Source organism: Rhipicephalus sanguineus, chromosome 3, assembly GCF_013339695.2.
Source record: "Rhipicephalus sanguineus isolate Rsan-2018 chromosome 3, BIME_Rsan_1.4, whole genome shotgun sequence".
Classification (NCBI taxonomy): domain Eukaryota; kingdom Metazoa; phylum Arthropoda; class Arachnida; order Ixodida; family Ixodidae; genus Rhipicephalus; species Rhipicephalus sanguineus.
The window spans coordinates 208,587,611-208,610,505 of NC_051178.1; the positions used below are offsets into that span (position 1 = coordinate 208,587,611).

Consider the following 22,895-nt stretch of genomic DNA (forward strand, 5'->3'; position numbering starts at 1 on the left):
TTTGCCGCAATACCGGGGTGTGATGAGGTGAAGCATATTGAAAATCTAGGGACCACTAACAATCGGACGTTGACTTGTCTCTTGGCAAAGTTCGACCGTAACGGAGTTTGAAAGGCAGCTTTGCCGCAATACGAAAATGTAATGAGGTGAAGCATATTGAAAATTTAGGGATCACTAACAATCGGACGTTCTCTCTTGGTAAAGTTCGACCGTAACGGAGCTTGAAAGGCAGCTTTGCCGCAATACGGGAGTGTAATGAGGTGAAGCATATTGAAAATCTAGGGACCACTATTAATCGGACGTTGACTGTCTCTTGGCAAAGTTCGACCGTAACGGAGCTTGAAAGGCAGCTTTGCCGCAATACGAGAGTGTAATGAGGTGAAGCATATTGAAAATCTGAAGGGGTCACTATCAATTGGGCGTTTATTGTATTTGTTTTTGGGAAGTTCGAATAGTAAAATTCCAGTGCGAATCGAATCGAATAGCAAACACTATTCGAAAAATATTCGAAATTTAGAATATTCGCACATCCCTAGTTTTTTGCCTAGTCAGCCAGTAAACAGCACCCGCACGTGGTACAGGGAATTGTGTTAGCAATGTGCGTGAGTATAAATATGTATTTTCTTGCAGGACGGAGGAAGCGTCTGCAAACGCAGTAGCACCAGCAGAAGCAGCAGATGATACACAGGACACACAGTAAGTTTGGTGGCTGTTGTTTTGTATGCTGCATGTACAGTAGCTCAGCCATCCTTGGTGTTGTTTTGGGAGAGAGAGTAATGAGCACTGAGGTGGTTAGTTATACAGTCAACTACTGATTTTTTGGACATGACTGAAAATTCATACGCCCTTGCGGCACTGCCGCAAGCCCCATTTAGTAAATGCATGGAAACATCTGAGGTTTCGGAGTTGGAAACTCAACGACATCTGCTTTTTCGGACTTTGTGCTCTGACTGTAGGTCCTAAACGGTATAATTTAAAGCCACCACCTCTGCCCCATTGGTTATTTCACAGCCTCGAACCAGTGCTGTCGTGCACCAATCCAGTTGCGACCATAGTAGCTTCCAAAAGTGAGCTTTGCCACGAAGTCAAGGTGTTGCGTGGTGAATGAGGTGAATGAGGTGTTGCGTGGTGAATTGCGTGGTGAAAGACTTGGAAGGGGCCACTTTGACAAAACATAGTGTTTATTTCTTAAATATACACGTGTGCACCCACTGTCTTCTGTCAGTAAAACATCATAATATGCACCCAATTTATTGCAGAATTCATCTTCTGGAGAATTTGGTTGCCTACAGTATCTTTGCCTTTTCCACTGACATGAAAGAACTTTTTTATCACTATTATCAGCGGTTGACTGAAGTTTATGTCATGGAACCTTGTATTTTTACAGTGGTGATGGCCAACTGTGTCCTACATTTTGTGCATCATTTTCTGGCTTCCAAAAACCATCTTTTTGGCAAAAGTGATGCTTTGGACACCTTGGAGCACAGTCTATAACATCAGCATGATTTAACATTTGCCTGTACAGTCTCTTTGGCATAAATCATGTAGCAGTAATCTTTGCAGGACAGAACCAGCAGTGACGGAGCTGCCTGCTGAGACTCCTGCTGACAAGGTGGGTGCACAGGCTGGACATTTCTTACACCTGTCTGTCAGACAGCTGCAATAAGCAGCTAGATTGCTTGGATCACAGTGGCGGTTCTCTGCAAAACCTTTTGTAGCAAAACGCATATTGCTTTGGCGCAGGAAAAGAGTGTACGCATGGGCCAACTTGACAAACTGGCCACCATCCTCAGCGGAGAGGTCACTATCGGCTTGCACCTGCAGTTCCTCATCCGCAGCAATCACACTGACCTGCTCATTCTCAAGCAGACAAAGGTTCCTCACTTTATTCATTTTGGGACATGTTAACCTTCTGCAGAGTGATTCGGGGGTGCAGCCATGTTGAGGGCACACTAAGTGTACTAGATACCGTGTTTACTCAGGGCACATGGCTTGGTCAGTTACCTTGGCTTTTGCTTGCCCACTACTGCAGGATGCTGTTCGGAATTCGGTATGCCACACAGCCACAGTGATTGCCAATTCTCTTATGCACTGTGGCACTACTAGCGACCTCTTCCTAAGGTGAGTCTTTGCTTTCAACTGGTTGTGGTCAGAGTTCACAAATCATGCAAGTTGTGAAACTCCCCATAGGCTCCATGTATCAAAGTCCGGGTGCACCATTGGCCAAAATCATGGAGATCTGCTGACTGCAGCACCACCTGTGTGTGGAAAGACGAGCTAATAGCATTTTTGTGTGTTGCGTTGCACGAACCCGCAAGTGATACCACATTGATGGAGCAAGCAGTCTGTTTACATTTGTGACTTACATTTTGCAGATGATACTGTAGCCATTGAACTCGTCATCCTTTCTTGAAAGTACCTACTTCTCCCAGTTCTTGCCGTAGCAACTCGCTCAGTGACAGCGAAGACTGCAGTGCATGTGGCGACGCAGTGTGTTTTGTATCGTCACTCCCAGGTGGTGTGTCAGCTTGCTATCCTCCGAAAATTTGTCCATGGGCATATCCAGATTCAGAACAGAGTGTCGCAACTTTTATGATTGGAGCACTCTGATTGTAGTTGTGTTTGTGTAGTTTGAACATTTTATAAATGTCTTTGCCAGATGTCGACAAAAGCATCAACTCCTTGATTGGAGCCAGCCCTATCACGTGTATGTGCAGCTTCTCAGTGCAAATGCCAACACCATTATTTTATGTTCTTTCTTCTCCTCTTAAAGCAGAAGCTTACATTGGATAATGTGAAGCTGGCGAGATAGCGCTCAATAAATCAGGAAATGCAGTGTATTGGTACTATGTACTTGACTCCTTGCTTATACTTTTTGTTTGTCCTTCAGCAGTCTTGGCACACAATCTCACTAACTGTTGTTGGTATAAAATATGTAATGTAAAAAAAATTGTGTTTGCAGTTTGATGGACCAGAGGTGAAGTAGATTTTCTTTATTTAATGCATTTAGACATGCCTATCATGACGCTGACGTGGTAAGCTATGGGTGTTGAAAATTCTGTCGCATTTAGCGCATTAGTGAACACTGCCATGTGATGCAGGGACAATCTGGAGTGGCTTGCGCGCGCCACCAACTGGGCCAAGTTCACGGCCACTGCCAGCCTTGGTGTCATACACAAGGTAGGGGCCATTGCCTAAGTGGCACCACTGTTTTTGCTGCATGCTTTGTCAGCATTTGCCCCTCTGTACAGGACAGTCTGGCTGTAAACCCAATGCAGACATTGAAATTAGCATGTCACTTGTCTGGAACGAAAGCTCATTGGGATATTTCACTTGGCTTTTCTGCTCTTCTGCTAAGTGTTAATAATGATACTCGACATGAGTTGTAAAAATGCTTACAGTACTAGCTGCCTTGCATCCTTGGTGCATGATTCTGTTTACTGCATGCCAAAAATGTTTGTCATTATCTCTGCAGGGTCATGAGAAGGAGGCCCTACACTTGATGTCATCGTACCTGCCTAAGGAGTCTGGTCCTGGCAGTGGGTACACAGAAGGTGGTGGTCTGTACGCTCTGGGCCTCATTCATGCCAACCATGGTGCTGCCATCACTGATTATCTGCTCTCACAGCTCAGGGAGGCCAAGAATGAGGTCAGTGCCATTTAATTTCACATGAAGCTCCAGCAGCATTTCCTGTTCAACAATTTCTCCTCACTTCATTCCACGTGGACCCTTATTTAGCAGAAATGCCTTCACACATTGTGCTTTGGGAGCACTTTAGAGTGAACTAATACAGCAATCTGGGCGAGTTGGTATATACAGTAGAACCTCGTTGATACGTTCCCGCTTACTACGATTTCCTGGCTCCTACGCTCGAAATCGCGAAAATTAAAAATAACCCAATACAGCTGTGTGTAATACGTTCCGGTTAATACGTTCCTGGAAAATACGATTATTCGGCAGCAACGTTCAGCACCGCGGAAAACTGCGGTCGTATGATACGTTTTGTACTCAGAAACTCCCATTCAGGCGCGCAAAAAGGGCCCTCTCGTGTACTTAAGAAGCGAGAAGGGGCAGACAGCCGCCGCGCGGCGACGGCAGTGCCTTTCCCGCAGTGCCTTCACCCCCTTCCCCGCTTTCTCTGCTTTGCACAATTGTCCCCTCCGCGTCTCTTCCGAATTGCTCGATCGTCCCCTCCGTGTCTTCTCCGAATTGCTCGATCGCCGCTCTGTCAACCACACACCGACCCGAAGGCAGGCGGCGACGCTGGCCGTCCAAATCTTCAAACGGCTTGCCGCGGAAACGCATATGCCGCCGTCGCATCGCCACCGCTGCACAACACGCCGCGACCCGTAACCATAGCAACGCCGCCATTGTGCCCAGTGAATATGGCCGATAATTTCCCCCACACTTTTCTCCCGGAGCGCATACGTTTTTGGGTTGCTGCGCCCGGTGCAATTCCAGTCGGCGTATTTCTCTGGCTGGGCAATTCTGCCTACCGGCGGGTCGTCAGAAGCTGCCAGAAAAGTTCTGGAAGATATCTGGAAAGTTTTTGGTTATCAGACGCCAAAACGAGACGATGCGCGCTCGCCGCCATCTTTTTGAGGACTCGACAGATCAAAGTGCGGGTGCTTGGGGACTTCACCTTCGGTTGCCACTACGCCGGGCGTTATCTTTTAAAGCCCGTTCCGCCGTGCGAGATGGTGCGATTATGAGTGGCGGCGAACATAGCTCGTGTCTGAAGTTAAGACAGAACGCAAACTGATCAGCGCGAGTATGCGACGTAGTATGCGATTGCCGCGAACAGCTGTCGCTTTCGGGGACGCTTATCACTTTCGCGAGATTTCGCATATCGTGTTGTACCACGATTGTTACGTGCACTGTGAAGAGTGCACTGCGAAGGGGCGGATTTTTCTTCACGGACGGGGCAAGACACGCGTGATCTTGCGAACGTACGTTAGCGTATCCCAAATGCGTATGCTCGAGAATATCACTTCTGCTCTTCGGCAAACCTAGCCCCATATTTCCAAGCGGCAATGCAGAAAGAACCGACGCTCATGCGGCGCAAAGTTTCGTCTGCTGACATGGCGGTAGCATTTCTTTACGTTTACGCTGGTTGTCACAGAGTTCGATTTTGCAATATTCGGGTTGTCTCGGGATTTCAATACACGTGACCACGACGTTATTTTCGGTCAAGACCGGAACTAGCTGGCTGACCTCTGGCTGCCAGCGAGATGCCAGGAGTTCGAAAATCGAAGAGTCCCTCCATGTTTCTTGAGAAATAAATAGGGGTGTGCGAATATTGGAAATTTCGAATATTTTTCGAATAGTGTTTGCTATTCGATTCGATTCGCACTGGAATTTTACTATTCGAACTATTCGAACTTCTCAAAAACAAATACAGTCAGCGTTCGATTGAAAGTGACCCCTTCAGATTTTCAATATGCTTCACCTCATTACACTCTCGTATTGCGGCAAAGCTGCCTTTCAAGCTCCGCTACGGTCGAACTGTGCCAAGACACAACGTCCGATTGGAAGTGGTTCCTAGATTTTCAATGTGCTTCACCTCATCACACTTCGGTATTGTGGCAAAGCTGCCTTTCAAGTTCCGCTACGGTCGAACTTTGTCAAGGCACAGTCAACGTCCAATTAAAAGTGGTCCCTAGATTTTCAATATGCTTCACCTCATTATACTCTCGTATTGCGGCAAAGCTGCATTTGAAGCTCCGTTACTGTCGAACTTTGCCAAGACAGTCAACGTCCGATTGGAAGTGGTCCCTAGGTTTTCAATATGCTTCACCTCATCACACTTCGGTATTGCGGCAAAGCTGCCTTTCAAGTTCCGCTACGGTCGAACTTTGCCAAGGCACAGTCAACGTCCAATTGCAAGTGGTTCCTAGATTTTCAATATGCTTCACCTCATTACACTCTCGTATTGTGGCAAAGCTGCATTTGAAGCTCCGTTACTGTCGAACTTTGCCAAGACACAATCAACGTCCGATTGGAAGTGGTCCCTAGATTTTCAATATGCTTCACCTCATCACACCCCGTATTGCGGCAAAGCTGCCTTTCAAGCTCTGCTACGGTCACAAATGTACTAACTCAAGAAAACGCTGGTTCCAACATAGAGATGAAAGATGTGGCAGAAGTGGGAGCTCAATTAATGCTGTTTTGGACCTGAAATTTGGGCAGGAAGTCCAAAAAATATCGGAAGCCGAAGCTTTTTAGCATCCAAAATTCCAGCTGTTCTTATATATGGACATCTATGAGGCAGATTTGGAACTCTGGACTTGAAGGGAGCACACCCTTGTCCACCACATCAGTTGGGCTTCCACAGAAGTTGAAAGAGGAGGAGAGGCTGAGGAAATGGCACCTGTGCCTATCACGTGTAAAGTGTTGTCGGCAACACTTTGGTTGCACCAAATCATGTACATAAATATAATTCGGCCTCTACATTGCCTCATTCTTGGTAAGACAACTATGAAACACCACCCTACCATTGCTTCATCAACCTAGTGAAAAGAAACACTTTCATGTTGCTATCTCATAAGAATATGCTTACGAATCTTCTCTTAACTTTTTTTTGTGCAATTTCGCTTCGAAGTATTAAAAAAATATTCTAGAAATATTCGAAAAATATTCGATTCGATTCGCACTCACACTTCAATATTCGAATTCGCTTCGCACCCAAAATTTTGCTATTCGCACAGCTCTAGAAATAAATCTTTTTTGCCCTTGCACCTCAATATGGCCTTGTCAGCCTCAATTTTTACTGGATTCGGATCGTACGTTTTCCCGGATCATACGTTTATTTTCCGCGTTTTTTTTTTTTCGGAAATGTATCAACGAGGTTCTACTGTACTAACATCTTCGAGTAAATATGCAGCGCAGCACAGACGAAGGACAAGAAACGGACGACACAGCGCGTGTGTCGTCCGTTTCTTGTCCTTCGTCTGTGCTGCGCTGCACATTTACCCGAAGACTTTAGAGTGGTTGCTTCCCAGAGTGTACTGCAACTGAACAGCCGATTGAAATGTGTGCGTTAATCAAAACTGCCAGTTATTATTTTCTTTTGCGATCCTCAGGTGCTTCCTTATTGCATAGGAAACTATTAGAGAAGCCCACAGAAGTTAAAATTGCACTTTCTTGATTTGTTGTTGACTGAAATGGGGCAGAAATTCAGCTCTCGAAAGTACACCATGGTTTTCCATTGGTGCAGCACTGCCATTTTGGCACTGTCATAAAAAGGAGAGGGATCAGAGCGTAAGGTAGTTTAAGGGCTGCATTCTACATCCCTACAGGTTGCAAAAACACTCAAAAGATGTATTGCAAAGAAAAACACCAGTGTTGCCGTCTGTCATTGCCTTCACATGAACACAGGAAGTGCTCCTATCGGATGACTTAGTTTTATGTTGCTGATGTTTGTGTACCTCTCTCATTTATTTTGGCACTGGCAAGCTGTGTATTTCCTTGTCCCAGTGGCATTTGCCCATCGCAGCAGACTGTGTTGCTGGCTTGTGTTTCTTTCAGTAATGAATTCTATCCATCTTGTAACGTGAATTTGGACGTAGTGTAGAATAGTAAAAAAAATAAACACATTTACGTTCTGTTTCTGTGCCGAAGGTTGTTGATGTTATGAAAGACACATCTTGGTGCTGATGTTTATCAAAATGCGTTAATGAAACCACATGAAAGAGTTCCTGGACTGTCTCAGTCTGATAGCACTTGAAAGGCTTGATGGCAATGTGTTAAAAAGTGGCTCAAACTTTTTTTAACAAATATTGAAACTTTGATGTTTCATACATGTAAAATTGTTTAAAGTGTGAGTCAAATTGGCAGAATGACTGAAAAAAAAAAAAAAAAGAGGTACAGTCGAACTTACTTATAACGAACTCTAAAGTGTAGCGAAAAGTGGTCGCTATATCAGTAGTTCGTTGTATATGGACTCTCCTTTAAAAACATGCGCCCATAGCAACCAAACCGTTTTTTTTTTCTGTGCACTTTTATTAAAGTGCACCCAACCCCTCCGGTGACAAGCTAAGCCTTTTCGCGTCGTGAAGCGACGCCCGCTACGTGCTCACGAGTGCATTACCTGCCTTTGCAATGAACTGACACCGTTTCACCGAAGCGTGGTACTGCCACGTGGAGTCGATCATCCCTGGCTAGTTGCGTGCAGCGCGTCGCATACTCGGCTCGCGGAGTCACTGCCGGGCCGCTTGCTGTGTGTCGTATGCGCGCGTTTTGTACGTTCTTCGTGCCTGCTTCACTCCGGACCGTGCACGGGTGCGGCGAGTAGCCTGTTCGTTCAACGCGGTGAAAGCAAGCATTTTGCAAGCAACGGGCACTACGTCTCCGCGATGCTCTCGCGGCCCTGTACGACGATGCGCGGTGCCCTTGAGTTGTCACCTAGTCAAACACGCAGTATACGCTCGCTGTCAGTGCATTGACGTTTCTCGGTGCTCGCGCCGCTAAATAACAGCGAGCTACTTTCGTTTCTGCAAAGCGACGCGCACTTTAAAGCGGTCTCGCACGACGTGGCGGCGGCAAACTTGCGAACGGCAGCATGGCGCGCTCGTACCGCCGTCAATCCGCACAGTGTACGGCGTACGCCACACGCCCAACCGAGAGGTGACTGTGATACTAGGTTGTCGGCAAAAGTCATAACTGCACGTTCATCGACGGCCGCCACCTCGCCTTCGCTCTTTTCTGATGCTTACCCGCGAAGGCATCGCCGCAATCACGCGGAAATTGTTATCACCGATCGACTGGTCTCTGCCGTTACCGAAAAGACGGACGACCTTTTGCGGCACATTGTGGCGTCGACGAGTTTAGGGACGCAGTGAACCTCTATGCGATGAAAGTTATCGCGGTTATAACTTCTAGCATTTATGCCTTCTTGCGTTCCAGGGCATTGTTTGGTTCATCGTAGGCGGTCGTAGCTGCAGAGAACGGCGTCAGGAAAGGTTACCGGGCGAAAGCTGACCGCAAGGCCTCACTGATATTCTGGCACTGAAGAAAAAGCTGGAAAAGTGAGCGACCTCGCTCGCAGCGTCCGAAATCTGCCCGCGGTGCTCGCCGATCAGGGATAACCTTAGTCGCGAGTAAACTGAAGCAGGGCACGCGCGAGCGCGCGCCCCTCTCACGCTTTAGAGGGCCTGTTTTAACTTCTTTTCGCTTCGTATGCGCCATATTTTTACCGCGACCGTGTCTGAAGTGTTCGTTGTAAAAGTAGGAGGCTTTGAAAAATGTTCGCTATATGTGATCGCAGCTTCAATGGTTAGCATTGGAAAATCGTAAGTGCACCCAAATATGGTCGTTATAACCGATAGATCGTTATACGTGGGATCGTTATAAGTGGGTTCGACTGTACAAGGTAAAATCATGCTTGCGCAACAAAGTTTTTTTTATGTGTGTAGATTGTACGTCATGGAGGATGCCTTGGTCTTGGTCTCGCTGCAATGAGCACTCACAGAGAAGGTAAGAGGCCCTCCTTTACATGGCCTGTGGATTTCATGTAGGCCAGTAGGAGAGTTATTCTGTCTTTTCAATACTCTCTGAAATTTTCATTTTCATTATAATTGGTGGCCAGTATTCTTTGTACTCTAGTGCTGCCCATTCGTTTTTGACTGTGCTATCATGGACAATGGGTGGAACTTGTAATGGAGCTTTGGTTCAGCATGTAGCATTTGGTAATATCTGTGTATTCACCATGCAGCAGACAACAACGATGAAATGCCTCCTTTTCTCACAACCATATTGCACTAAGATTGTGTTCCAGCCAAGATCAGAAGTTACTGCTGGGTGGGAAATGTAGCCTAGGTAGCTGTACTCTGCTTTCGTGATGCATTGCAAACCACTGCAGTTAAAGGTGCATCTGCATCCTCTACCAACAGTGAAACCTCGTTAATATGTAGCTGCTGGGAACGTGGCATAACTACGCACTAAATGGTAGTACGCTTTAATCACCCAGTACAAACTTGCGTCTCCCGATGTGCGCGATCGTCACCAACAAAGAAACAAATACAGTGTCATAGCAAATATTATATAAAGTACCCACCACAAAGCCTTTTCTTTATTTTTGCCAAAGTGCAGGAAAGATGTTGGCACTCTCACACACGACCGTCCGATAGCGCGCGGTGGCGACGCCAAGGATCATTTAGAAACTGTTACAGGAACCGGGACATGCAGCGACTGACATAGCAACAGAACGGGCAGTATCGGCTTTCCGCGATACATGTGTACATGTCTGTACCGCGATCAATACTAAGCGAAAGTTTCATTGAAACGCGGTATGGCCGCGTGGAGCTGATCGTCTCTTGGCTAGTTGCATGCAGCGCATCGCCTACTCGGCTCACGCCATCTCTGCCGGGCCGCTTCTGCACCACACACACGTATTTGCTGTGGTAGTATCCTTCATATACACTTTGCTCCAGACCGTGCACAGATGCGGCGCACGTAGCTTGTTCAATTAACGCGGCAATGACAAACTTCCTGCAACAGATGTGCGTTTGGGTTGTTGCCTAATAAAAGTGTGCAGTATGGTTACAACAGCGCTATGCTTGCTGTACCGTACGCGTGCGTTTAACTTGAATGCAGTGAGGTTTCTCGATGCCCGCGACCCGCAGTGCTCAACACTGCAGGAGTGAGCTGCATTCGTTTCTACAAAGTGGTGTGCACTTGAACACATTGCCGCACAACGAGGCAGCAGCGATCGGCGGTCCAGAGTGTTCAGGTCATCGCCTATTAAAAGCAAGTACTAGGCTTAAAGTAGCGCCACGCCACATGCAAGCCCGAGCAGATAGCTGAAAATACTTATTGTGATAAGGTTGTCGGCGATAAGCCATACTGGCGTGTTCGCTGGTGGCCGCCACCTTGCCTTCATTCTTTCCCGATGCTTATCTTCAAAGGCATCGCCGCACTCAAACGGAAGTCTGAATCATTAGTTGGCCGATCTCTGCACTTCTCGAAAAGACTGAAAACCTTTATGGGCACATTGTGGTGCCGGCGAGTTCAGCGTCACGGTAAACTATTATGGCGTAAAAAAAAAAAAGTTATCGCGGGGTACGCACTAGCCGGTAGGCATAGGATGAACCACAACGGCTTAAGCGATCAGCAAATGCATTAGGCTCTATGAGACTCAGTCTGGGATTTGTTGCAACTATGTTTTAAGCGAGTACATATTAACAAGGTTTGACTGTAGTTGCATCACCTTATAAGGTATTTGCTCTGCCATGGTAGGGTTTAGGCTAGATTCATGCGGACATCCTTGGCTATTGATAATCTTTTGGTGAATAGCGTAAATGAATGACTGAATTCTACCATTCATCTTGCATCTGTCACACAATATATTGCTGAGTGGTTTGAAGCAGAATTGGCACCCCCTCAAAAAGTGTTGCACTACGCATTTGACACGGATGTGTGAAGGAAATTCTGGTGTACAAAGGAGTAGTTTGATGTTTTCTTAACTTAAATGAGAATGCAATAAACAACATTGCCGTTTGTTTCAGACATTTATGAGCAGCTGAAGCACACACTGTACCAGGACGATGCAGTTGCTGGGGAGGCTGCAGGCATTGCCATGGGCCTGGTCATGCTGGGCTCCAATTCACAATCCACACTGAATGATATGATTGCTGTGAGTATTCAGTGATTCCACTCCTGCGCCAACTGCGCCAAAGTGCGCCAAATTGTATTTACTGCGCCAAACTGCGCCAAAGTCTCGGGTTTGGGGGCGTCTATCACCGTCAAATCAAATACCCCCTAAAAGGCCCTGCCCTTTCGAGCTGACTTGCTAGGGTTCCAATTCGAATTTTTTGCTTGCTTTTTCAAAATTTCATCTCATTAATAAAAGCATATATCCTGGTCGGAGCAGCTGCAAATACGCAGCTGTCAGTAGCGGGCCCATCGCTGACGGCCCACAGTGAAGCGGCTACCCCATGTTACACGTCCGCCCCTCGCTTTCGGCGGTCAATAGCTGACGGGCAAAAAAACTCAGTTTCGCTTAAGGGCGAAGCAATGAATGCGATACCAACAAATTGTATTGTTAAACGAAGTAAGACTAGCAGCTAACTCTTTTGGATTCGATCTCGCGTAACTCAACGAAACACTGGTTTAAGAGAATATGGCCGCTCCAGGAACCGAAGCGTTTTCTTGCTCTGAGTTCTCTAAGTAAGCGTTGAGAGCACAGCAAGTTTACGAGCCGTCTCCTGATGCCTCGAGATGGCGCGCGCGCAAGCGACTGCGCCCTTCGAACGATGCGGTCCCCTCGCCCCCCCCCCCCCCCCACTCCCCTGGCGTCCTTTCATGCTCCTTACGAAAGACGGGCGGGGCGTTTTCTCTTTGTTTGATGAGCAATCGACGGCAGGTCCGCACGCGGGAAGATGTTATCTCATGCGCTGTCCGTGCGACGGAGACAGACGGCCGGCTAGCTTAATCTCCGCTTCAGCCGCGTTCGTCGCCAGCGCTCGCGAGCTTTTGCCCGCTGCTAGAATGCGCGTGGTGATGTTATTAATTTGGTCTTTATACAGAAAATTACGGCAATGGCGACGGCAAAAATCCGCGGAGAGCGTCCATATAATTGTTATCACAATAAACATTTTTAAAAAGTTGAGGAGCCATTTCACTCTGTGAAGTGACTCCTAAGCGAAGCTGTTTCGCGCATGGCAAGGAGGTGACATGGTGGAGGACAGTTTGGTATGTAGGGCCAGGTTGTTAACGTTCTATACGCAATATTAATGCGAAAGCATCAGATGCTTTATCAAACACGAAAATTGACCGTCGGCGGCTTCAATCGATTGATGCAAAAAATAATCATGTGATGGCGTCATCATCACGTCATAGATTGTCAAAACTTGTGACGTCATCATGGCGTCATATATCGTGATGTCACGTGATGACGCCATCACGACATCGTCGCTTTACACTGCTTCCGTAATCGGTGCGCCGATCATGGAGCTAGCGCAAAACAAGGTGAGGTGCAGATAGTTTGTAGAGAAGGAGGGGGAGGATCAACCCGTCGATCGAGAAGAAAAAGAACCTGGCTTTCGCCTTGGAGCTTTCTTAGGGGAATGCATTAGGGACAGTGTGGCTCTTTCGCATTGAGGCACTGCTGTACGTCACGGCGTTTGTCTACAATGTCTGCTGATAACCACATAGATGTATTTAGAGTGTTATTTCATAAAGTGCAAATTTATTGATCTGGTATTCTGTTTATTTGCTAGTGTCAAAAATAATCGCCGAAGAGGTTAATTCAAAACACTCAACTGCATGAGCCCTTATTTTTTCATTAGCGAGTGAAGTATGGAGTTCTCCTGGATGATTTTTTCCATGAGATTTGCAATGAATCGAAATATATTTCTAGCCTTCATAAGAGCCACATAGTAATATTCCGGTATGGCATGATGAACTATATTCGGGTCCTGAAGATCAACCCTAAGATGACGCAGGCGGCTCCCACGTTGGGACAATAAGGTTTAACCTTACCGCCATATCGTGCTTGAATGTTATTGCAATATGCTTCTGTAGTGCACTCCAGGATGTAAAATTCGCTGCTCCAGAGTGCTCCCAGATGCAAAATTATCTGCTCCAAAGTGCTCCAAGATGAAAATTTTGCTGCTCCAAAGTGCTCCAAAACGGAAATTTTGCTGCTCCAAAAATTGCTCCAAATCAGAAGTCCTTGGTAGCATCACTGGTATTGTTTTCATTTGTTAAAAGTAAGTGTGTGCGAATATGTGAGCGCTTCAAAATATTCAAACGAATATTACAGCTTTCGAATTCCCTTCGGCGCAAAATTTTCGAAGCATTCGAAAATGATGGAGTAGACATGCATGCAACCTGCCCGAACCTGCCTGCATGTGGTGGTCTCTACTCCTTTGAATCACGAGAATACCACACTGTGTATCTGTATAAGCACAATGGAAGCCAGGAATCGTACAGCTAAAATTATGTAGGTTGACTTCATGCAAAACGCTGTCCATAAGGGAGATGTGACACTGGTCCTTGCTTTTCAACTGTTATGATCGTACACCACCCTTTACACTTGTGAGTTTATTTTTTGTACAGCAAGCAGTAAGTGCAGCTTAACAAAACATGTACAGTAAAAGGTCATTTTATTCAACCCTCGTTAATTAGGAAAAATCGGATAATTTGGACATCTTCTCTCGTCCCGGCCAGCATATTGCATTCTTTAATGGCATCAAACTCTCGTTAATTTGGTCACATTTGGCCCCAACCCGGTTAATTAGGACGATCCTCGGAGCGCGCCGAGTGCGAAACATGACAAATGTGCTTCGCAAAAGAGCGAAAACGGCATTCGCAGACAACCTAAATGAGGCGACGCTGTCCGCCTCGCTGTCTTCATCTGTTAGTTATCACCGTTTTGTCCACATGCGGATCTGGCGCTCAGCTGCTTCGTTTTAACTTGATGCAATGCCCGTGCAGTGTTGTAAAACTCAAACATGGGGCAAGCTGTTGATGATGAACTTTCAGCTTTGGTCGGCATGCTGGCACACAACTCTTTTGCTACATCGCGATGGACGAACGATCAGTTGCCGGTCATTTTACCTGCAAAGGAACTATTGTCACGTGCGCGTGGTGGTGGTGGTATGAAATAAGGGAGGGGTGCAGAAAACGTTTTGGGCTAATTTAACACTGGAGTGTGGTGCCATGGTCACATTGAGACCTAATTCGTAGGATGAGTAAAATTGCGCTTTTACACTGCTTTTATGCAAAATATAAATACAGAATTTATGTATTCATCAAGAAAATGAAAGCTTATTGATGTAGCCGACATTTGTTCATTGTTTTTTGATGCTTTCAATAATTTGGAATTCGGTTAATTCAAACATTTCTCCCGGTCCTGTGAAATCCGAATTAACGAGCTTTTATTGTAGAGTAAAACCTCGGTGATACTAATCTTGTGGGGTCACCAAAAATATTTGTATCATCTGAAATTGGGATCACCAGAAAATATGGAAAATTAACATGCGACAGAAGAAAGCTGATGTAAGTTTTCATTTATTAGGAGCGAAGCTCCTTAGGCCTGCACCTCGTCGTCGCCATTGAAGCTCCCTGCAACATAGATGGGGTGCCGGCGCAAAAAGACAACGAAAAAAAAAAAACAAGGCACACGGCGCATAAACAGCTTCAAAATGTATATAGTCATTTGCGTCCGATTTCTAAGGAGCTTCGCTTATCGGTTGTATTAGTACATGGAACAACTGCTGATTTTGTTTCTCAAGGCCACAGCAACATCGTAAACAGCTCTGAATGATTGCCAGCAAAGTTTTCAGACGTCAACGATGGTGCTTGTAAATATACGGTGCATGCGCACGTATGTAATTAATAGGTTTGTGCGAATAGTAAATTTTAGGTCCGAAGCGAATTCGAAGCGAATAGTGATTTGGTCGAAGCGAATGTCGAAGCGAATTCGAATAGTTTATATTACATATAATAAAGAAAAATAAGCATATCTGTCGGGACTCAACTAACCAGCGCAGTATATATTTAAAGTTGAAACAAGGCATATGCATATGTCATTCTTTTTGTTTCAAAGGGAAGTGGAAGCAACTTTGAGTAGTAGCAGGATTTGGCTTTTGGTAGAATGCAAGTGATAGCATGTAAAATACGTTACGTTTTAAAATTTACTATACTTAGAGCATATAAGCCGGTATAACAAGCTTTAAAACTTAAAAAATGATTAATCGATGTGAGGGTAATACAGCAAAACCTCATTATTCGAACTTGGTTATTTCGAAATCCCGCATAATTAGAAGGGTTTCTGCGGCCCCGTATTTTGCAATGTAAATTTGAGTGGATAATTTGAAGCGGTGGTCAGGACCAGCCCGGTTAATTCGAAAACTTTGGGTGCCATGTGCCAATTCCCGATCCCGATTTAGCCGCAAATCCGCAGAAACGATGGCCCTTAAAAGCCACAAGGCAATGCAATGTAGCGATACTAATGAGTGACAAGTTGATCGCCCCAGCCTCGCTGCTGCCAGCGCAAGAAAAAAACTAAACAAAAAGCGGTCAGGATGGAAAACTGGGCGAGCTGGCGTAGATTCATTGTGGCTAACAGCGCGAAACACGTATGCACGAAGGAACTAGAAGTGGACACAACACAGCGCTGACTTTCGACTTTGTCACGTGTTGGTCTTTTTTTCATGTATATATGATTTCGTGTTTTTCAATAAAAAAATTCTGTTGAAAGTCAGCGCTGTGTTGTGTCCACTTCTACTTCCTTAGTGCATACGTGTTTCGTGCTGTTAGCCACAATGAAAAAGCGGTCTCATGGTCAGCTAAAATGTGCGCCTGCGGAAAAGAATACGTGCTTCACTGCAACACAACGGTGACACGTGGGCAGCATGATGCATGCTTCTCTCAACGTCAGTGCGTCATGATTTACCCATTCTTTCTGGGAAGATAGAGAAATTAATAAAGGGGCGGTCTGACGGAATTCGTGTGTATGCGAACCTCCGACTGGCGGTTGTTCCGGCAATTTGCGCACTTGCACTGCTGGCGGAGTACTTGCCTGCAACGCCTACTTCGAAAACTCAGTTCGAAAACTTCAATGATCATCTTTTCCACTTAGAACACATAGCGAATTCCGTCACACTGGTCATTATTAAATTCTTCATTTTACTAGAAAGGATGGGCGAATGGCCGCATCATGACGCACTGACGCTGCGAGGAGCAGGTGACACGCTGCCCGCGTGTCACCACTGTGTTGCAGCGAAGCACGTCTTCTTTTTTGCAGGCACACATCTCAGTTGACCACGAGACCGTTTTTTTCGTCCTTTTTTTTCTTTTTTTTGCGCTGGCAGCAGCGAAACCCGCCGTTTCCCCGGTTTAGCGGCAAAATTGGGACCAGGTATTGCTGGAAGACATAACCCTTGTAGCTGCAAACTAGCAGGCACAGCAAACGATCACCTCTGATTACTTCCAGTAATTCAAAGTTCCTTGCATCCCGCTTTTTGTATATTTGGTTAATTCGAAAACCCGCCTAATTAGATTTTTCACAGTCCCAGTCACTATGAATTAACGAGGTTTTACTGTATCTTCATTTAACCTTGAAGTGGGGCTTCGCGGCAGTGTAAATTTCTCTTGGAAAGGTGTATTCACCGTACAACACACCTCCACTGCAGTGAAACCACCTTTATAGGGGGTTACATGCGGTTTATATGTCTATTCGTTCATTTCGAATACTTCGAAATTTCCTGGAATTTAAATTCGTTTCGAAGCGAATTCAAATACTGTAATATTCGTTCGAATATTCGAAGTGCTAGAATATTCGCACAAGCCTAGTAATTAATGAAGCAGATGTGTTACCCGTGACCGCTAGTAGCCCCTTCCTAATCTTAGTACGCTTTTTCGCATGACACCAGAGTACTGCGGTGAAAGTGACTTAAGGAGCAGTTTACACACGATAGATGAAGGCTAGAAAATTTCAGAACCGCTGTCCTTTGTTGTTATGATTTTCTTATTGCAGTGGTGTTGGGGATGTTTTTCGGGAGATTTACAGCCGTGCCCGCACAGCCGGGAGGTTTGGTCAAAATTCGGAGTCTTCCGTGCAAATCGGAGAGTTGGCAGGTATGCGCGTCGCCTACAATCGTGCATATTGATGTTGCGAAGCCTAGCTCCTTCGCCAAGACCGTCCGGTTCCTCTTTCGGTCCTCGTCCACCTTTCATAGGATGTCTGGTTGTGAGGACATGGCTTGCGTCGACGTGGCAGGCACGTGTAAACACAATACGACGACACTGCCTCGAGCACAGCAGCACGCATCCATGCATTGAAGGAAAAAAGAGCACAATGCTAATGCCATCTGTAATTGAAATGCAAAGGCACATTAAGGCCTCCAAGGTTTGCTCGCACAATCTCGGAGGCTACGACGTGCCGTTGATGGCCTATTCTGACAAATTGGCGGTGCGGTGCGCATGCTTGAGTTTGGGTTCTCGCGCCTGTGCATGATTGCCGTGTCTTCCGCAGCAGTGCACGCAGCACCTGTCGCACCTGTACGGCAGTGTAAGTTTGTATGAAACGTCGCGGGGTGAAAATTGGTTCTGCAGAACCATGGAAAAATTTGTATCACCTCGAAATGCGTACAAGCCGTGATCGTATCATTAAGGTTCCATTGTATATATGAGTTCTTGACACGTCACATGACTATGGCATTGTTTAAAACTGCTCGGTGGCCTTTAGTATGTGACATGTCACCATTTCAGTATGCTCGCTAAGTTATTCATTGCCACCTGACTGGGTACATGGATGTGATGTGTTAACAACCTCTCGCAATTTGAATGCACTGCCACTGTCTTCATGCAGTATGCCCATGAGACACAGCACGAGAAGATCCTGCGTGGCCTGGCAGTGGGCATAGCGTTGGTGCTGTATGGGCGCCTGGAGGAAGCTGATGCTCAGATTGATGCCTTGGCCAAGGACAAGGTGAACTTGCTACATATATACATACTGGCACAGTATCTTAGGCTCTGTGAGGCTCTGTCGAGACCACTTCGAGCTCGAAGGTGAGATAGCAGTTTGCTTCTCACCTTTGTTTAGCTCCCTGCAGATGCTATCTCCACCTTGCCATTTATGTATTTCTTTAGAAGGCATGTAGACAGTATCTGTGTCAGTACTGATCGTTGCACTTTTCAGCGCCTCACATCTTGCTACTTCTCGTTGTCATCTTTGCAGAGTCAATACAAAAGAGTACACTAAGTTTAATCAGCTGCATAATTGACTTTGCATTGTTGTATTAGAGCATCCATTTGTGTTTTATACACACAGTTCTCATTCCAGATTGTGATATGCTGATCTATACATTGTAACTCTCTCATTTTAGGCAAACTCTTGCTCCCAAAATGGCGCATGGAATGTATAATACATATTTTAAAAACTACAAATTGCACTAGAAAAACAGCTGCATACTTGAAATCAGCACACAAATATACAGACTCACTTAGTTTCACCTAAAGTGATCGAGAATTTAAAAAGGATTTTCAAGGCCCATGTCCCCCCTTGAAATGAGCTCTTCCAGCCATGTTGAGCCTGTGTCTTGAACTAAACAATAATGATTTGATGCAGCAGGGAACTCAGAATTTGTGACTACCTTAGTGCTTTCAAAAACTAGCGAAGTCAGTGCCTCATTAGTGATGTGCGATGGTTGCTTGTCATACAGGACGCACTGCTACGTCGTTCAGCCATGCACGCCATTGCCATGGCCTATTGTGGATCTGGAAACAATGCTGCTGTACGAAGGCTTCTGCACGTTGCGGTGAGTTGTGTTGCGTGCACTGTTTTTGTTACTTTTGTGCAGGCATATCTATGAAATGTTATTCTCCGAAATTACCCATGGTAGGTACTCGTGGGCTGAGCTTGTACGTGTCCATTTGTTTAGAGCCATAGACATTTCCCTTCCCTCGTTTGCCTTAGAGTGTACATGGCACCTTTCTTTTCTTGCACAGTGAAAGCTCATTAACAACCCTTTGAGGATTTTTGCTGTGCATGTATGGTGGTGGTTTTCCGTCCCGCAAGGTCTTTGCCAAAGTAACGGTACGGGTTCGGCCTTCTGTTTGAAATTTCGTGCTATAATGACAGTGCACACTCACTGGGAGGTGCTGCCACCCTCTAGGGCTTACAAGAAGCGTTTGCACTTGTTGAAATTTGTTTGCGTTGCCTTCTTGCAAAGATGAACAGAACTGATTTCTGGATCCGGTGTGGCACACAATCTGCAACAACGCCCTTTCATGGTTTTGCTTTCACTGCGTGATTGCAGCGGAGGCGTGTGGAACTCGATTTTTATCTTTCGTGGCACTCCCTTGCAGGGGCGGCAGAAGTTGATTTCCATCTTTATTGGTGCTGCTCTTAGCTAGTTTATCACCGACGCTCACGAGGTATTCTCGTTCTCCTTGTTTACTGAGCTTCCTTCAAGTTGTTCAATGCACACCAAAGCGGCGATATAGCCAAACGCACTGCCTGTTCTCTTGACACCGAAGCGTAGGTCTGTGTTTCAAGGAATAATCACACTCTGAAATACTATAGAACATTCTACAGTTCTTAGCCCTGCAGGCACAAAAATACTTTTCCTGACTTTTTTTTTTACAATTTTATCCCGACTTTACACATTTTGTACACTCAGAATCTGCAATAAAGTGATTTTGGCATCTGGGAAAGCTTTCTTAGAAAAAAATTCGACGCTCAAAAGGGTCATTTTGACTTCACAAGATGACCATCCAGCTTGAATTAAACCAAATTCAATCTAATGAGGTTAATGAACAGAAAGACATATATATACAGCAAAATCTCGTTACAAGAGACACTCAGTTGTAACTTATAAGACATAACCAGATAAAACCAACAGGCAATTAAACCAAGGAAATACAGCTCAGACCACTTATAACGTAACCGCTTACAGTGCAGTACCGGCTATAATGCGGTTTTTTTTGGACTCCCGTTTGCCCTCCCCTAGAACTCCATGCATACACATACCGCTTATTGTGCAGTCCCCCGAGATGAAAGACCGGTTATAATGCGGCTGCCGGAACGTTCTCAGAGATGCGAGGGAGCGAGCGTGCTTCTCAGCGGTGGGGGAGAGAGCGCACCGGTGGGGGAGAGAGTGGCGATGGCGTTACAAAGGAGGAGGGGACGTTGAACGAACGAACAAGGAGCGGGGGGAGAAAAAAGGAATTGGCCGCGTATCTGCGTGCTTCGCTGCAAATGTCGTCTAAAGACGATAGAAGAGGCGCTGCGTGAGATATGTACGCCATCTGGCAATACGTCGGGAAACATGAGTGCTGTGTTGCGGGCTGGTAGTCCCGGCGCAGCAGCAGGCAAAGACCGGCGGTGACCAACGCGACCGGCGGGGACGCCAGCCAGCCCGAACACGCGGTTTGGCGTGAAGCGCCGAAGCAGAAGAAATGTCTGCACTCAACGAGTACTCTCCACACACTCTTTTATTTACACGCCGCCTGGGTAAAACAGGAATGCCAGAGTGGCGCCCCATGGCATTCGTACAGTGCAATACAGAACCGAAACCGAAACACAACAATGAGCTTTTGCAGAGGGCACGGAAGAAGGCAAGTTTCAGCGCAGCTTAAGAAACTAGGGTCTCTAGAATTACGTATCTATGTATTTTCTATTAAAGGAACACGCCACCTAATGCTTACCTAGTGATGTTGTGCCTCAGATATGCGTAATGTTTGCTTTTTGATCGACAATGTACACAAGTATGAACCTAGTCAGCCATTCAAGATGGCTGGCCCTTGGGCAAGTGGTTCAACTTTGGCCGGGTGGCTGAATCGAGTGACGTGCCGACAAACAGAAAGACAGACCAAAATTTCTGCGTTTAAGTTCCCCAAGAAAGACTATCGTCTTAAAAAGAAAAGGGGATGGCGGTAGGAGGCAGCAGCCCGGTGCGGGTGCGTGGTGTGAGGAGGGGGAACGGTTGCGTGGCCGACGGAGAAGCCTTTGCCCCCTTTACTTTGGCTGCTTGACATGCGCGCTCCGCTATGAATGGGCGCTCGCCACACTCGCCGTCATGGCAACGAGCGGTGCTGACTAACACTCCCAGGTTTCATGCACGTAACTACCCGATAATGTGGACGCGAGGACGACCGCCGCCTTAGCTCAGTTGGTAAGAGCATCGGGCGCATAATCCGAAGGTTGCAAGTTTGGTCCCTGCTGGCGGCAAATTGTCTTTTCGTCCACTTTACTTTCTTCACATCTATATCAGAATTACTACAATACACTTAAAGCAGTACAATTAACGTCCCGTATACCTTCCTTGGCTTCACTATCTGCTGACTTTCAATAAGGTTGTGTCATACAATGAAATTAGCCCTCAAAATTCTCTTCCTTCATTCATGGTAACAAGAGAGACTCGGTTGCTAAGAACAACTTTTTTCGGTCCCCAGAGTAAATTATTCACTATTTAGAAGAGACAACCCAGAAACACTCACAGAACACTACTGACATCATATTAACAACCACTGTGCACTGCAGTTTTCATTCCTTTGGATCGATTCTGTTCTGTTCCGCAGCTAGATGTCATTCATTGCATGGTGCAGACTACAAATTGCACCGAACTTTTTGTCATTATGCTTTTATAGCTACTGTCGCTTTCCTTAGAGCACTGCACGGGCCGTGATTTTCGGCCCGGGCCCGGCCCGGGCCCGGACCTCGTTCAAGTTTACCCGCCCGAGCCCGGCCCGGTGATTCAATACGCGACCCGAGCCCGGCCCGAACCCGAGAAAAAATTTCGCCTACCCGGCCCGGCCCGGCCCGACGGCAGATCAGGCCCGACAGAGGCCCGAGAGCCAATAATATAGGTGGTGTTGCCAGGACGTAGAATCTACAGCAAGGTGTTTTAAGTAGCAAATATCTACTCTTTGTTGGCGAATATTTCGCTAACAATTCTACTTTAACCTACGGTAATTTCGTGTAAAAAGGGACTCACGGTGGAAAGAGTTGAGTGGAAATACTGGGTACAATGAACGTTTGTTCGGCAATGGTATACTATAACTTTTTTTTTTTCTTGCTAATGCAATACGGATCATCAAGAGCGTTTTGTAGCAGATATTGTAGCACGGAAAGTGATTTGCAGCATGAGTTCAGTTTCGATAAGAATTGCAATAAAAAGAGAGGAGACAGAGAACACAACACCTTATTGCGCTCTTTACTGAAACATAAAACATGCTCTAACGACAAAGCCAATCGAGCACCCTTTCTGATATGTAACACCTGTCTTCAGCATGGCAGCACCTTGTCACAGCAAGATGGAGGAAGAAAGCCAAGTTTATCACCTTGCTGTATGTACACTAATCTAGATAAAAAGAACAAACCATGTGCACCACGTGTACTTTTAGAAATACGTATAGGCAGCCGAAAGGGCGAAAAAATATTTGT

At 46.0% G+C, this 22,895-nt stretch overlaps 1 protein-coding gene across 1 annotated transcript in view; it reads left to right on the forward strand.

Moving 5' to 3' along the window:
- Positions 1-22,895, forward strand: part of LOC119388188 (26S proteasome non-ATPase regulatory subunit 1) — a 61,777-nt gene that overhangs the window by 8,985 nt on the left and 29,897 nt on the right. Inside the window, exons 9-18 of the mRNA XM_037655841.2 lie at positions 631-696; positions 1,564-1,612; positions 1,744-1,875; positions 2,033-2,121; positions 3,102-3,180; positions 3,476-3,649; positions 9,415-9,475; positions 11,506-11,633; positions 18,318-18,437; positions 19,171-19,266. Coding sequence (XP_037511769.1) covers positions 631-696; positions 1,564-1,612; positions 1,744-1,875; positions 2,033-2,121; positions 3,102-3,180; positions 3,476-3,649; positions 9,415-9,475; positions 11,506-11,633; positions 18,318-18,437; positions 19,171-19,266 — 994 coding nt within the window. The remainder of the gene's footprint in view (positions 1-630; positions 697-1,563; positions 1,613-1,743; positions 1,876-2,032; positions 2,122-3,101; positions 3,181-3,475; positions 3,650-9,414; positions 9,476-11,505; positions 11,634-18,317; positions 18,438-19,170; positions 19,267-22,895) is intronic.